Genomic DNA, 15941 nt, shown 5'->3' on the forward strand with positions numbered 1-15941 from the left:
CTCACCCCCTGCTCTGTCAGCTGCTTTCGTGCATTTATTTATTTAGACCACACACTTTGCTTTTTATTCTTTTTTATAATTCAAAATACAGAGATATACTGCTGATGGTATCTTAGAAGGTCAAGTGTGCATGAGAAGAGGCAAAGACAAGAATAAATAAAAACAAATTTTAGAAGGTATAGGCAAAAATTTTTTAAAATATTTGAAGTTCCAATTGCCAGTAAAATGGCTGTTAATTAACTGTGACACTTTGTACAGATATAAAATAGTAGCTATTTTTATTTAAGAGCGAACAATGAATGCTTCCTAAATGAGCAGTGGAGAATTAAGTGGGGAGAACAAATGAAAAAAATGTGGGAGGAGACATTCCTACATTAAGGTACAAGATAATTACAAAGTCTTTCATGAGACAGATCATTTCTAGGTACAGTTTGAAGACAAATGTTAACCAAGAGAAAAAAAAATCCTACTTACCATGGAAGCATATACAAGATTTCAAAATAATATTTTTTCTTTGTCTAAGGTAACCAAATACATGAGATTTCAAAGCAGCAGCTGTGAATGCTGACAGGTACGACTGAGTTGCATATAGAAACAGGAGTGTATAACAGTTGTGGTGACACTGTCTAGAAAGGGTCCTGGCCCTAACTTGCATCTCACAATAATCTAGCTGAGGTTTTAATTTTAAGACAGACTGTTTCAAAAAAATTGAAAAGCATCTTTGTATTGGAAGAAAACTCCCCACAGTTGGAAGTTTTCTGATAAAGAACTTTTAAGGGCATTTCTGTGAAAAGGGATCTTCCTTCCCACTTCTCAGAATTTGCATGAGGATATTGTATTTTTCCTTTAAGTCCAATTTACTAAAAAGGCAGCCAGAATAGATGCATTTCACTTTCTGAAATGGCTGGCTCCAGAGTGCTGCTCCACAATCTCTGGCTGTTCTTGTGGAGGGAAGCAAGACTCTCCAGCTAGTTCTTACCTTGGCCTGGTGCTGGAATGGAAGTTAACAGCAGGGGATGGTGAGGTGCAGGGGGAAAGGAGCAGCTCGGGGACAAAGGGTGTTCCACCTTCTTGAGACCAAGAATTTCTCCTGGCGAAGCCTGATTCATCATGTCCTTCTGTGATGCCTCACAAAACCAGCCATGTCTTAAAGTCTACCCACTCCCAGAGTTCAGGAGCTGTTACCCCTTTTCTTCTCAAGAGCTTTCATTAGGTCAGACATGAAATCTGCTTGCGTGCCTCCCCCTGCAATCAGGGGTGGTCCTGCTGACTGTGGCTCTCCACCTTGTCCTGTGTTTTCCAGCCTTTTGGGGGGAAGTGGTACAGGTTTCTTCACTGGAAGTGGTGGTGGCTTACTGGAGACAGGTGGAGGTGGAGGGGGTAATGGCACGTCTCCATTACTGCTGCTGGACACTGGTGGTGGTGGAGGCACAAAATCAGGAGGTGGTTCACAGAAATCAGATGGTGGTGGTGGAGGAGGAAAATCAATCGTCAATGTAGGTGGTGTTGGAAAGCTCTCTGGATCTGTTAGGGAAATGCCACTGTCTCGTTTCACTTTGGAGGATAGAACTGGTGAAGCAGAAAGAGCAGATGAACGCCTTTCAGGTGGAGGAGGAGGCAGCAGTGAGGTTCTCTTACTCTGGATTTTCTGTGGCCTCAGCAATGGTTGTGCCAGGCCAGGTGCACTAGCATTATTTGTTTCAGCCTTTAATAAGCAGAAAAAGAAAAGGACAGACACAGTCAGTAAACATGTAAACTAATGCCACTGCCTAAGAACATAAAAAGATGTGAAAATAAATGAGTGTAGTAGACAGGGAAATTAGGTAGAGTACATTTTGCCTGAAACATGAAGAGTATTTTGTTTTCTTTCTGAAGCTGCCCATAGAGGTTTTGACAGTGGAACCCTCCCTCTTGACAGTATTCATAGTGCTTCTTTGAATGCTGTCCACAGAAGATGAGTGCTTTTAAAATTTCAGGTAGTTGCAGTTAGTAACACTAACATTAAGGAAGTATGTTTTGGATTCATTGTCCTTAAACCTGGAAGAAATGATCTTTGAATATTGACCACCTCTCTTGGACCGCTCTGCCCTTCAGGGTCTTCTCCCATGAAATTCTTCCAAGAAGATCCCTAAAGATGCTGAACCTAGCTCTCCTGGAGTCCCTGTCTGAAATCTTGCTCTCTGTCCTGCTGCCTCTTCCTTCAATACTGAACTCTACAGTCTCGTGGTCACCGCAGCCAAGGCTGCCCCAAGCGCCGCATGTCCACCAAGGCCTTCCCTGTTTGTTAGTCTAAGGTCGGGCAGCCCAGCATTCCTTGTGGGATCCTTCACTACCTGGGACAGGACAGTTGTCATCAGTGCTTTCCAGGAACCTCCTGCACTGCTTGTGCTTTGCTCTTTTGCTTCTCCAGAAGATGTCAGGGCAGTTGAAGCCCCCCAAGGACCAGGCCTGTGGCTGTGGGGCTGCTTCCAGCTGCCTGCAGGAGGCCTCACCCACTCCCTCCTTCTGATCGGGCGGCCTGGAGCGAGCACCCACAATGGTGTCACCCTGACTAGCCCGCCCTTTTATCCTCACCAGGGCAGAGCTCGGCACACTCCAAATGCTGCTTCACATCAAGGGCAACTTCAGCACTGCACCTTCCTGGTCTGTCTCTCCTAAACAGCCTGTGGGCCTTCATGACAACACTGCAGTCACGAGAGCTATCCCACCATGTCCATAACTGCAATGAGACTGAAGCCCAGTGACTGCACACAGATCTCTAGTTCCTCCTGTTTGCTGCTTCTAGAGAAAAGTGCTCTGCAGCCCTGCAGCAGCATTAATTCTAGCATCAGCTAATTATAATCCTCTTCCTCACTCCTTGCCTACAAACATGGAAGTAAATGAGACACAGGAGGAGGGAACGAGTGGCTGAGTTCTCAGAATGTGATCTGGCCCAGAGGAAGTAAGGTTCAGAACAGGGAAACAGGAGGAACTCAAAGACAGAAACAAGAAGTGTAGAACATGTGATGCTGGTGACAGGAAAATCCTAGGAATTTAATTTCATTTGTCCTGTGCGCTTCATACATGATGAAGAGATCAAATGATGAACTGCAAACAAATGCATGCTTTTTTTCTGTATGATGCTCTTGAGGTACTTACTGTACACACTGATGATTTTATAGCCAGATTTGGTGCAGATACATGAAATTTGGAGCTTAACAAGAAATGCATTTAGAGCCTAAGGAAAACATGTAAGGTTTTCCCTTAGTTCTTCACAGTTTCTCCTTTCTTACACACTCATGTTCAGCTGTGCAGTGTTCCCTATTGAAAACACTACTGTGTATCTTGTGTTTCCAAGGCAAGACCTTTTTTTTTTTTTTTTTTTTTTTTTTTTTTTTTTTTTTTTTTTGGCAAAGACAGAACATGGCACCAAGGTTCTGGCAGCACACTTTGAGACTATCCCAGCAGGCACATTCCTGTTCCTGCTACAAGAACTCATGGCTGCTTGTTCTGAATAACAGAAGCAGTGGGTGGCTGTGCCTTCACCTCCTGTCACAGGCTCCTGGTTCTGCAGAGCACACACACTGTTTGCAGTGTGTGGGGCAGCCACCTTTCCCAGGAGCCAAATCCTTCTCATTAGCTCTTTGAGGAGGAAGACAGTAGGTGAAGGAAAACAAACTTGGAAAATTCGTTCACAGATGACATTTAACTGTAGTAACTGCTCACTTGTGCCTCAGATGTATCCACTTTCTTCTGAGTGTCTGGAAATTCTGCATTGGAACAATGATCACTTTGGGGAATCTGTCCATTTGACTGAACAGCACCTGTGAGAAGGAGAGGAGCCAGCGTGAAGAGAGTGTTATGTTTTTGTGATACTGACCAGATCAGGGAATACCCAACTATAACAATTTCTTTACAACTTCAACAAGGAAACACTTGTTACAGAGTTTTTATACATAACTCAGTAAAATCTCAAGCTCATTTTGTGACTTTTCTTATTCAGTTTATTACCTAAGTAAAATAAAGTACCTTACATTAAAATCCATAAGCACCTTACATTAAAATCCCCATGTTTCATAACAGCATTTTGAAGTGTGCAGTGTGCTGTAGTATTACTATAGTCCCAGTTTTTATGCATTTTTTTTTCCTTGGTTTACTTTAGGCTAAAGACTAAAAGGACTACAGTTTCAAATCAATCAGCCATTGGAGTAGAAGGTCTGAAATCTTACACAAGGGCTGATTCACTTTCTTTAGTAAATGAGATAAAACATGTTCCCAGCTCTGAAATATCTGCCCCATTTGGAATCACAAAGATCTGTGAACTTCACTGTGTTCTCAGATTAGTGCAGGTCTGGAAGCTGGCTGAGTTAAAGCTCTGCAAAACATCTGCCCACCATTTCTGCCTATGCAAGGGATATGCATAAATAACCCAGTACTGTCAAATGGAGTAAGTGAATGTGAGACCAAAGAACGAATTTACAAGTTTAATTATAAAAAATCCCCTGCCCCTGTGTAGTCTGATGAGGATTAAATACTCTCCAGTTTAGTGCAGCATTTTTGAAAGCTGTATGTGTCAAAGTAGTAGACAGTGTTTGGTGCCTAGAGACCTACATTGGTAAACCTTAGTGACTGCCTTAGCTCTATTATAATTTACAGTTCTGAGATCCAGTAAAGTTCCCCTCCTATACTTCTCAGATGTTAGTGAGCCTTTAGCTGTCTACAGGGTAGACTAAGCACAACAACGGCTTTAATCTTAACACATACTTTACTAATCAGCAAAGAGGTTCCAGGAATATGATAAGAAGTAGAATAAAGTATTTTTACTGCCATACCTGCCAATCCCATGACTGGCAGAGAAGTAAGAAAAACTCTGCAGTGTGCCTAATTTACTAAGGCTATTTAAGCTTCAAGGGATGACAGAAGGTGGTCTAACATCCTTAGGTTTTATGCCTGTGCCTGCATGTTGTTCAGCATATTTAATCCAAAGTAACATTTGGATCATTCAAATTATAATCTTGTGTTTGTTGAAGGACTCACATGGAAGTCAACAAAGAGATAAAACCAATCTTGTGGCGCTCCTTCCTCAGTGGAAGCAGATGTAAATCCCTGAGTTCTGTGGCCCAAAGGTATTGTGCTCCCTAAAGTGGAGCAAGTTACTGTCTCACCTCCCTTTGTCTGCTGGTCATAGCAGAGCAGGAGTTTGGTTTTCACACCGCTCAAAAATGTTGCTGCCCTCAGTAATACTGAGATTTAACTAAGTGAAGGAGAGCAGAGAGAGATCCACTCTATCTAGTACAGGTATGGTGTTCTACTTGGCAAAAATTACATAACAGAAGGCTGGAACACAGTAATCTGTTTCCTCTTCTGTTAATGGATTTCATAAACTATGCAAGACTGGAAAGCAGCACTTGATACATTATCACCTGTGAGCCAGCTAATGGACTCCCAAACAATATAGTTTGTGAGCCCATGCATTCTATTCTCAAGATTTATTTTTAATTTAAATGCTATAGTATTCTTTACAAGTTAATTTCTTCAAAATTTTATAGTGAATTAGTATTTGTTTTAAGGAAAAAAAAGGTAGTCCAAATAATGCAAAATATAGATACCCAAATGCAAAATATTTATCCTTGTAGTGATAAAGAATATCTGTGTAAAGCGACATCTTCCATCTTTCAAACATCAAGATATTGTGTTGCAATAGCATACAGGACCACTACATACACTGATTTTTTCAGTGTTCAAAGGCACACAGGCACAAAGGCAGAGAGGGAAACAACAGATTTTGACTGAGGTGCACCTGGGACGCCTCAGAGCCACAGACTGCACAGGTTGGGGTGCATGTGAACATACCAATGTTGGTTACAGCACTGTGTCCAGGGAATAATGGCTACATGGTAAGTGAGAACCAAAGTTTCACCTGCCTTCCTTAGCTGCCACTGAAGTTAACAGAGTACAACCCCTGCCCAGTTCACACAGGACTGTAGTCTTCTATAGCAGATTTTAGCCTGCACCGAAGTCAGCACATATAAATGGCTATGGAGCCATGTGAAAACAGAAGTGAACATCCTTTGTTCCTTTTCCAGAGCACAAACCAACAGCTGCTCACAGTGAGGCAGTTCTTCTAGTAGCATAGTCAGGCCCCAGGCTTTATATAGGGCAGCCACGACAAGTGTAAGATACCCAGTGATTTGCCTCAATTACAACACTAATGATCCTTCAGAGATAATTCCATAGAGACTGTATACATGACTAAAACCTTTCCAGGCTACTTAACCATTTAATGCAATCCATTAGTTAAAATTAGCAGATATTCTATTGAACGCATGCAGTACTCCTGGATTCTAGTCAGGAGCTGAAGTCACAGAGATGTATATACAGACTTTATAGGGCCTCAGTCCTGCCCATATCCAGGACAGATGGCAGCACCAGCATGGAGCCCCCCTGGCCAGCCACCTCTCTACTGCTGTCAGCACCTGAACACAAATGTTCCATGACTGTCAAACCCACCCTCACTCAAGTAAACTTCCTCCTGTCAAGGGCTGACACTGGCCAAATGCAAGGCACCCACAAAAGCTGCTCAGTCAGCTCCTCTCTGCAGTTGGACAGAGGAGAGAAATTTAACAAACCATTTGTGAGTTCAGATAAGAAGTGGGAGAGATCACTTACCAAATACCATCGAGGGCAAAACAGGCACAACTTAGAGATACAAAGTAAATTTATTGCTAACAAAATCAGAGCAGGATAATGAGTAGTTAAACAAGCCCTTAAAAACACCTTCCCCCACCAGAAACCTCCCTGATCTCAAAACAGTCTGTTACTGGGTCTCCCCACACCAGATGTGTATTTACTAACATGATTTGACTCCAAGGAATAGTAGGAAGACCATTTTCTATCTCCCATGTACTCAAAAAAGATGAACTGAACTGAAGCCCTAGAAAGATATTTGAGTTGTCTACATGAGAAGTCAGAGTATTAACTTCCAACAGTAATTTTGCCTTCACTTGCCTTATGACAGTAAGTACTTGGCCAGCATGCCCATCCTAATAAAGCATATCTTAAGCATGTAAACTAAAAATAGTCATGCAAGTTACAGCTACTATCATGCACTGTTGTACTGGTCTCAGCAGTATGAGGGAGCTACTGGAAAAGTAAGGTTAGAAAACAACACAGTCCTTTCTTACTCTTGTGTCCTAACACCCACATTGTTACCATGCAAATGAGTGAAAGGCTAGGACAGAGAGTGACTCACCCTTTCTGTAATGATTTCTCATCTTTTCTAATCTTTCCATAATGATCAATCTCAGAATATCCCACTCATCCCTTTTACTAATTGGAAGAAAAACTCCAGTACAGCCACTGTAGAGATGGGCAAACAGAAAGTTTCAAGACATGGACCATCAGTCTGCAAAATGCAGGTGGAGGATAAAGGATTCAGATGCCAACAGAAAAATGCCTTATTAAGTTGTGCAGATTTAAACTGATTGTCAGTGAACTGTGTTTGTATTCTCCAAGTTCTAACTGTAAAGTGAGAGCTTTGCTGCCACACTGGCCTGTCTATAAAAAGACATCTTGCTGAATCTTTCTGGATAAAGACTCTATGCAACACTGATGATAATAGAAAGGGGCAATAAATGTGACTTCAACTGCTGTGGCACTGTCAGTACCTGCTGATGAGGATCCTGCAGGGGCAGCTGGCTCCACCACTTTTTGATTTGCCCACCAAGAGGACAAGCCAGCTTTCTTCACTGCACATTTGTAATTGTCATAGAGTATCTTGCCATACTGCAAAAGAATCAAAACAATAACGTGAGCTTGACATAGGCCAAGCATTCATTTTGTTCTTGGACAACTTTTCTGACCTTGTTTCTTCCTACCTAGTTTTGTTAAAAGGTGTCTTTCTAGAAGTAGTGTGCCTTTTCTGTGTAATGCCAGGTGTAAAGCACAATAAAATGAGTCTCCATGACCAGACACAGTCCTACGGATGTCATTCTTACATTTCATGTTTGTTTCAGTATCTGTAAACTTCTGGAAACCTGGATTAAAAATCAACTGTTCTCAGTATCTTTTCCCAAGTATTACATTTTCAAACAGGAGACTTGAGACACTGAATCCCAGGCTCTAGAGTAAACAGCTCTGTCAGTGTAAGACACAACATAATTTTATGTTCACCTCACACCTTTGTTATATGCCACCCTCCAGCAGAACTGTCAGGAAAAAACCCAAACTAACAGACGAGGAGTAGGTCTGTGTGGGAAAATACAGCCAATACCAAGGCTATGTATAAATCCATGCACCTTAATGTTTGGTACAAAGAAAAATGGGCTGTCAATTAGGATCTTTTTGAACAGAATGAGGTAGACAATTTTGGTAGGACTGTCTGAAAAACGTCACAACTGGACTGGCCAGAGCTTGCATACTTTAGCTACAGCATATTACTATTGAGCCAGATAACTGTGCAGTAAGTTTTATGAGTACAGGAGTTTTATAGCTACTGAACTCACTCCTGTGTTAATAAGAAAAACATAATGATAGCTAAGGCACAGGGACATTCAGCAAATCCATCCTCATCATGCACTTCTGATCTTTGTTTCTGTGGTAAAATTAGCATGAATGTCCATTCTTGTCACAGCAATTCCAGTTGAGGTAATGACAGTGAGTAAACTCTGGAAGACCTGATTTTACATAAAATATATTAAAGTAAATTTACTTTTAATCTCACCTTGGCAATTCTTATTCCTGTTACCCACTGATGCAGGGTTGCTTTATCATCACAGCACAAGTACTTGATATATTGCGACTCCTTCTGTATCTGGGGGTGCTGAAAGATATTAATTTATAAAATAAGACAAACACAGAAATTAAATCACTATATGAAAGTCTGAAGGAACCACACAATGACCCAGTGAAAACACATAATGAAGATGATTTGAAAAAAAAAAAAAAGGCAGCAAAAACAGAGTATAAGAAAATATGAATAATATGGTGATTATGAACAATACACAAGTTGCCACTGGCAGCTTTTGCTTGAAATCATTTAAATGCATTGTAATGTGAATTCAAGGGTTTCAGAAATGTAACAGTGATCTGAGTTCAATGAAATCTATAATTGTTCTGGTTCAAGGTCTAACACCCCATGTACAAACACTAGAAGGAGGTCTGTTTCTCATTTTGTGGTTTGTCATACATGAGGCACTTAGACTGAACATTGAACATAATTATTTTTCAAAGAATACGTTAAATTTGTTTAAGTATAAACTTGCAGCTCTAGCGTATTTTTCCTCCTAACTGACTGCTTTTCTTTGGGCTCAATTCTAGCTTTCTTATTATATATTGTTATTCTTTACTCTTGCTGGTTTTGCAAAAATTAAATATAAAACTGTTATATGTTCTGGATAGAGGATCATTCAAAATCCAGCACCATCAGAAGTATTCTTTTTCATTTGTTTGTACCAGAAACCTCTACAATTTTAAAACCTTTTTTTTTTCATTGTGAGCGAAATTTAGGATCTTTTTCCTTTACTGATCAAGGTAGATGGGTATGTGTTGACATATCTTTGCAACTCAAAGACCATCAAAATGCCAGACCTCCTACTTGCCTAGGACTGAACATTCTCTCTAAGACTCTGAAGGAATTTGGTTTCCCTGCTAAAGCAGAAAAGGATGTAAGTCTTTAGTAACTAGGACGGAATAACATACTGCCATCTCTTGACATGCAAAGAAAAGAATGGACCCAAAGGAAAAACACTTCATTATCCCTTATTTATGTGTTCATTTCTATCTATATTCTTACAAATTATAAGTGCACAGTTAGTTAAATACTATGAATGCACAAAGAGCAGCTAAATATCCTCCAAGGATTCACTCTCTTTTCAGCCTGTGCAGTTAAAAATTCAAAGCACACCTCCACCTAGCAAGGACACTGGGTTTAGAGGTGTCATTAAGCCCCCAAAGCAGAGCAACGCTGCACATGGGGAGCTCAGCAAGGTCCCTCCCAGCACAGAGCACTGCCAGCCTCTGGCTCAAGTAGATGCCACCTCCTCACAAATACCTGCTGGTGGCTGGGATGTCCTGCTGCAGAGGCCAAACCTGCCCACAGCTGGGTGACCCAAAAGCAGAGCCAAACACAGTGGACTTGTTCCTCAGCCACGTGTCCCTTGCTCCCTGCTCAGCACTGCAGACACCAGGCTTCCCTTGCTTGTCCTGACCCAGCTGCTCAGGAGGCCACATTCTGATTTTAAAAAAAGCCCCCAAAAAGGGAACTGGTCTGGGTTAAATATAACCCATTTCATCATGCTGTAGTTTTGGTTTATTTGTTTTTAAACCCAGCAGCCCACAGCATGACCTCACATAGGGAAAGGGAATAAGGAACACTGTGGCTTGGGGAGAGAAGGAGTAGCAAGGGATGGATGGAGAGGATAGGACTGCAGAAGCCACTATTGCTGCCAAAGCCCTGTATCATCAAATTGTGGAGTGAGAGGGAACATACCATGGAGATAACTGTGAGGAAGCAAAAACCAAAGGGAGATTACCCTTATTACTACTTGTAACCATGTTACAAGTCCCTGCATGTTTGCACTCGCCTGCTCACACAGGTCCCAGTCTTTCTGCAAACACACAGCTGGCCATCTCCCCTGGGCAATGAATATGCTGAGTCTGTTTCTGCCTCTGGGAGTGCCCAGGGCTGCCTTATTCCATCACCTTGCTCTGGAGCACTCCCAGCTTGAGAGCAAGGGACAGCTCCCACTGAAAGCCCAGAGGTGCCAGCTCACTGTCACCATGTGCCTTAACTGCAGAGCAGGGGCCACCTCATGGACCCTCACCCACCTGGTGCACTCACACATCACCCCGTCACACAGCTCAGTGCACAAGGCTGTATCTTGTTTTTATACACCCCTGCCCAGTATCAAACCCAGGCAGTAACCAGGCCCCTGGACAGAGAGCCTGCTCCAGCTCCTAGCATCTGCCTGTCCTTGTTTCCCACAGCCTCAGAGAGCCTGAATGCTGCTCTGAGTAACCTCTGCTAGCACAAGACGTGGCTAGGACACAATGCCCAAAAATCCTTGTCTCCTTTCACTGTTTCTCCATTTGGTGACAACATAGTGAAAATCAGAGAAAATCAGAGAATTCAGTCTGAATGGTAACTTTAAAAGGGAACTGTAAGCAGGCACCTTTTATGTGTGACAGAGTACATCCCATATACCTGGGTTATGTTATCACCAATGGAGACAAAAGAACCAGGAGGTGCAAAGACCCTCGGTAAAGTCACTTCTTCAGGCACTTCTCAAATAGCAACCAGCAGTTTTGCTTCAGTGTGTAAGGTCCTACTGAACCCAGCAGATGGCACCCAAACCTTTAAAAAAGGAAAAAGGGAGCTTTTCCTTCCCCTCCTTTTTCATGGCAAGAAATCCAGGGCATCTACATATTTCCCCCATTTTTAAATACCACAGCTACCAGTCTGTGTTTTTATTACAAGCAAAAATAGAAGACTTCCATAATTTAACAAATGGTTCATGCAAACATCTGGAAGAATGTCTACACTGCATAACGAGGCAGAGGAGATCAAGGCCTACAGCAAGCTAGGTAATGGTGCTGCACATACACACAGCCCTGCCACAGGGATCTGCTTCTGGGGTGCTCAAGAGAGGCTGCTGCACACCTCTCCTCTGGGGCACCCTATGGAAATATCAGTTTCACAAGAACACCTGCACTGTGTCAGATCAAAGGTCCCTGAACCCAGCACCTGGACTCTGAGAGTGGCCGGAAATGGGGGAAGAAGAAGTACAAGATAAGCATATATGGTACTTCCTTCTCTGTAGCTCTCTGTCTACAATGATGTTTAGCAGTTTTCTGATACTCATGGGGTTTCTCCATAAATAGGCTTTCTTCCAGGTACTTCTACAGTTTTTATTGAGCACAAAGGGAGTTCTGGCACAACACCTTTTAGCAACAACTTTCTCAAGTTTGTCACACACTCTATGAAGAATCACCTCCTTCTCTAAACCTGACTACACTAGCTCTGTGTAACATTTTTGTTTTGGAAGAGATGCTGAAGGCCTGACCCCTAGCCAGACCCTTCCATGCCACTCCTGAGCTAGAGATCCTCATCATACTCATGGCAAGCTGTCTCTCCTTTTTAGCCTACAGGCTTCCAGTCTCTTCAGTCATCCTCCAAGTCAAAGTAATTCCTTACCTTTGCTTATCCTTATTGCTCCTGCTTGATATTTTACAAGTTTATTATATATTCTCTTTGACATGAGAGGATCAGAATTGCACACATGAACAGAAACAATGAACTTGTGCCATGTAAGGCAACATTTGCTGTTTATCATCTGTGTCTTTCCTTATAATTCCTAATGCTTGATTTATATATCTGACAACTACTGAGCACTGAACCTCAGCCTCAAAATGGCCTTGCAGAATTCCTCAGTCTGCCCCTTCCTCGATGATCTGAATAATATAATATCATCAGCAAATTTCCTCAGCTCCCCCCTAACAGTGCCTGTGAATATTTTCAGATTGTGGGGGGTCTCACAATCCTGAGAAATCGAGGGGGAATAGTCAGTGAACAAGGTGACAGTGTCCCTTGCTGGATAAGGTGTGAGTTACTTACTGGCTACCCTTTAGCCTGTCATTTGCTGGCTATTGTCTCCACCAGGCAATCCATCTCAACTACTGATATTCACCAGTGGGACCTATTCCAAATTGCCCCAATCAGTTCCTTGATTAAATTACTCCAATCAGCAACCGTGATTAAGTGCACAGTCACAAATATGTGCTGTCAATTAGGGACCAAACTAGCAGGCTGCTGAACTCCCAGCTCTGAGAAAGGAAGGTCAGACACCTCAAAGCCATGCAGGCACCCTGTATAATCTCTTTGTTACAGCTGAGAACTGTATTGTCTCTCATTTTCCAAGAAGCAGCAGCAGCAGCACTGACTCTTTTTACATGTAACTTTATGAATGACACATAAAGCTTAACTCATTACTGGATCCACAGCCCACTGAGGTCAACTGGAAATATCCCCTCACCTCACAAGAGCTTTGGATCAGGCCTAAGGAGGACTGTTCCAGGCTGCCAGCACAGAGGCTGCCTGCAGCAGCTGTCTGCAAGGCCAGACCACAGGAACAAACACCAGCAGCACCAAGCTTAGCCCTGAAGATTTCTACCCATACAAGATTATTGGCTGTCACGGAGACATTTGGCTTCCTGTGGTTTTTAGATGCATGAAGCACGACACTTTAGATAGGAAGGTAAAATGTTTCAGCCAAGAACTGCCACAGCCCACCCACCCCACCATTTGCTCACTTGGAGGAACCGTATCATACTGGAATTGCTTTGGCAGTACAATGGCAGAAGTCTCGGCTCTCAATGCTGACCTTTACAAGCTCAATTTTCCACTTAAAACTTCACACAAAATCTACTACATAGTGCATTAGCATGCTGACTCAGAATAAGCAACTTGAAGAAGAACCTAGGCAACCGGAAGTGCCTGGAAATGCTGACTTGGTATCAAGATCCCTAAACAATTCTATGATTCTGTGTGGACCAATTTCCTCCTTTCACAGCTCCTGTGTCTCAGGAGAGTGTTTAGTCCAGCACACAAACATAAGCAGCTGTAGTCACTATGCAAGTCTGGTTTTACTAAACTAGATTCAGAGTCTCCGCAATAACTTGTCTGTGAGACTAACAGAGGTCAACAACATCAAAAACAGCCATGTGAGAAATACTGCACTTTAAGGCAAAAAACCACTAACTACAGTATGTCACACCTCATACATACACAGAAAAATTATTTTGCTATAGGGTGAATACCAGGTCTTGAAAAGATCATTAAAATCATCTGACAGCAAAGTGAAAACATTTTCTCTGGAAAGGTTTAGCACCTTTGCCTCTGAAATATGCAGCACCAAAATGAATTATGAAAGACAACTGCTTAAACAGTAACAACTCTGGAAGTCACAGTTTAAAAGAAAAGTGGAAATATGCAAGTAGAAAGGCTCTCCAGAATTTTTCTCAAATTAAAAAAATTGAATAGTGCTTTGAAATAATATGGATTATGGTGAACTTTCATCTATTGATGTCAAAACTCTTAATAATGATGAATTAGTCGCATCATTGAGCCTGATTTTGCAGGTACTAAGATCTGAGCATCTCAAACATCAGGCTGCAAAAGGATGTGCCATGTTTCACCCAAAAAGCACTGAAGAGGCTTGGAACAGAACCTAGTATTCTCCCCTGTCCCACTGTCTCCTCTGTCAGTATCAACTGTCTAGAGATAAAAAAAGCAGAAGCACTTGACTATAAAGAGTTTGCTTTCTGGAGAGGTTTAAAAAAATATTTGTCCACAGACAGCATTTTCAGATATAAAGTAAACTCTTTGCTTAAGGAAAAAAAGATAAAACACATTGAAAACCTGAAGGAATGGGAACTGAATGATGTGGTTTCTATGCTGTCTGCCAAAACAAATGACTGAAGGCCATGTGTGCATGAAATTGGAGATTATCCCAGTAAAATGTTCTTTTGAGTTGCCTTCTTCCAACACTGAAGATGTAAAGTAAACTGAAGTTATTCAGGCATCTCATTGCATTCCTTGCCCCCAAATATATGGATCATTGCTCAGTCTCTGAGGCAGAAACAATAGCCAGAAGTATAAAAAGTGACTAACTTTGGATCACAAGCTTTGGCTTTTGGCCAAATTTTCACAAAATGCTCAATGCTTTTGGATACCTTAACTACTACCAATGAACTTGTGCTGTGTTGAACTAACTTCTCTGAAAAGCAGAGACTCCTCTGACTCCCGTGGCTGGAAGTAGAATTAATAGTCATCACCTTTCAAAAGTCACATTGAAATGGTTCAGATTTGCAATCTACTATTCATCATGGTCAAATTCAGAGGCTATGCACCCATTGTATGAAGATGATCATACTTAACTGATCTCCTGAAGATGTGTGAACTTTATGTATAAAAGAGTAATTGCCCTATTATTAAAGAAATTATTCTTTTGACCTATATTTCTCTAATGACCTGAGGCAAAATTTTTAGGTCATTAAAAAAGTATATTTAATAGCCATTGTAACCAAAGAGGTCTGCTTTTTGCAGAAAGTAATATTTTCCAAAGCTATCATACTCAATTTCCCCCTGTCCATTCTCTGTCCTTATTCTCCCTGCTGTTTATGCATTAATCTAGCAAAACTGTGCATGGACATGACTGTAATCCCACATACCTGAAAATGTTCTGCAATAAAAAGTATTTCTACTTCTGCTTTCTCAGTTAATCTGGCAATTAATTTACTCTGAAACACTTACCTGAAGCACTCATACTAAAACAATTTCCACATCTTTCACATTAAAAAAAAAATCTCCCACTTTCTATCTTTGTTTCCTGCACTAGCCATTTGTTCTAGTTGTTATTAGTTGTTAATAGTTGTTATTCCTAGTGTTTTCTATCTCAAACTCTCTAATTCTCACCTTCTACCTTTTGAACTGTCTTTGTGTTGAATGGATTATGTACATGATTCAGCCTGCATGGAGCACACAGGGTGTGAGGGAGGAGAGTATCAGGAAAGAAGCAGCTAAATACCAAATCACCTGCTAGAAGGATGCTGCTATTGCAAACTAGCTATTCTTTTTGAAATTTTACTTCCAAAACTCTTTGGATAATTCAATTTTTTTTTTTTTTTTAAATAATGGTGTCAAATGATGCCAGGAAAACTTAACTGTTTTGACTGCACAGGAAAATGTAGCCAGCTGTAGAAATAGAGGATGATTTGCCTTTGTCTCAGTTTATCCCCAGGAAACCAATTTTTTTCATCCTAGATTAATTCAGCATTATGCACCATTACCTCCAGATTACTCAAGCATAACCAGCACCAATAAACTATAATTAAATCCACTCTTTGTCACAGGCACATCAGACTGACTAAACCAGCAAATTTGCATATAGATTACCTTGCTATTT

General features: G+C 41.5%; 1 protein-coding gene across 1 annotated transcript in view; it reads right to left on the reverse strand.

Annotated features, from left to right (window-relative positions):
- Positions 1–249: 249 nt before the first annotated feature.
- Positions 250–15941, reverse strand: part of APBB1IP (amyloid beta precursor protein binding family B member 1 interacting protein) — a 63340-nt gene continuing 47648 nt past the window's right edge. The window contains exons 11-14 of the mRNA XM_059841311.1: positions 8702–8800; positions 7647–7764; positions 3706–3803; positions 250–1705 (exon numbers count right to left, since the gene is read on the reverse strand). Of these exons, the coding sequence (XP_059697294.1) occupies positions 1172–1705; positions 3706–3803; positions 7647–7764; positions 8702–8800 (849 nt within the window). The 3' untranslated portion in view covers positions 250–1171. The remainder of the gene's footprint in view (positions 1706–3705; positions 3804–7646; positions 7765–8701; positions 8801–15941) is intronic.

Source organism: Haemorhous mexicanus, chromosome 1 (assembly GCF_027477595.1).
Source record: "Haemorhous mexicanus isolate bHaeMex1 chromosome 1, bHaeMex1.pri, whole genome shotgun sequence".
Classification (NCBI taxonomy): Eukaryota; Metazoa; Chordata; class Aves; order Passeriformes; family Fringillidae; genus Haemorhous; species Haemorhous mexicanus.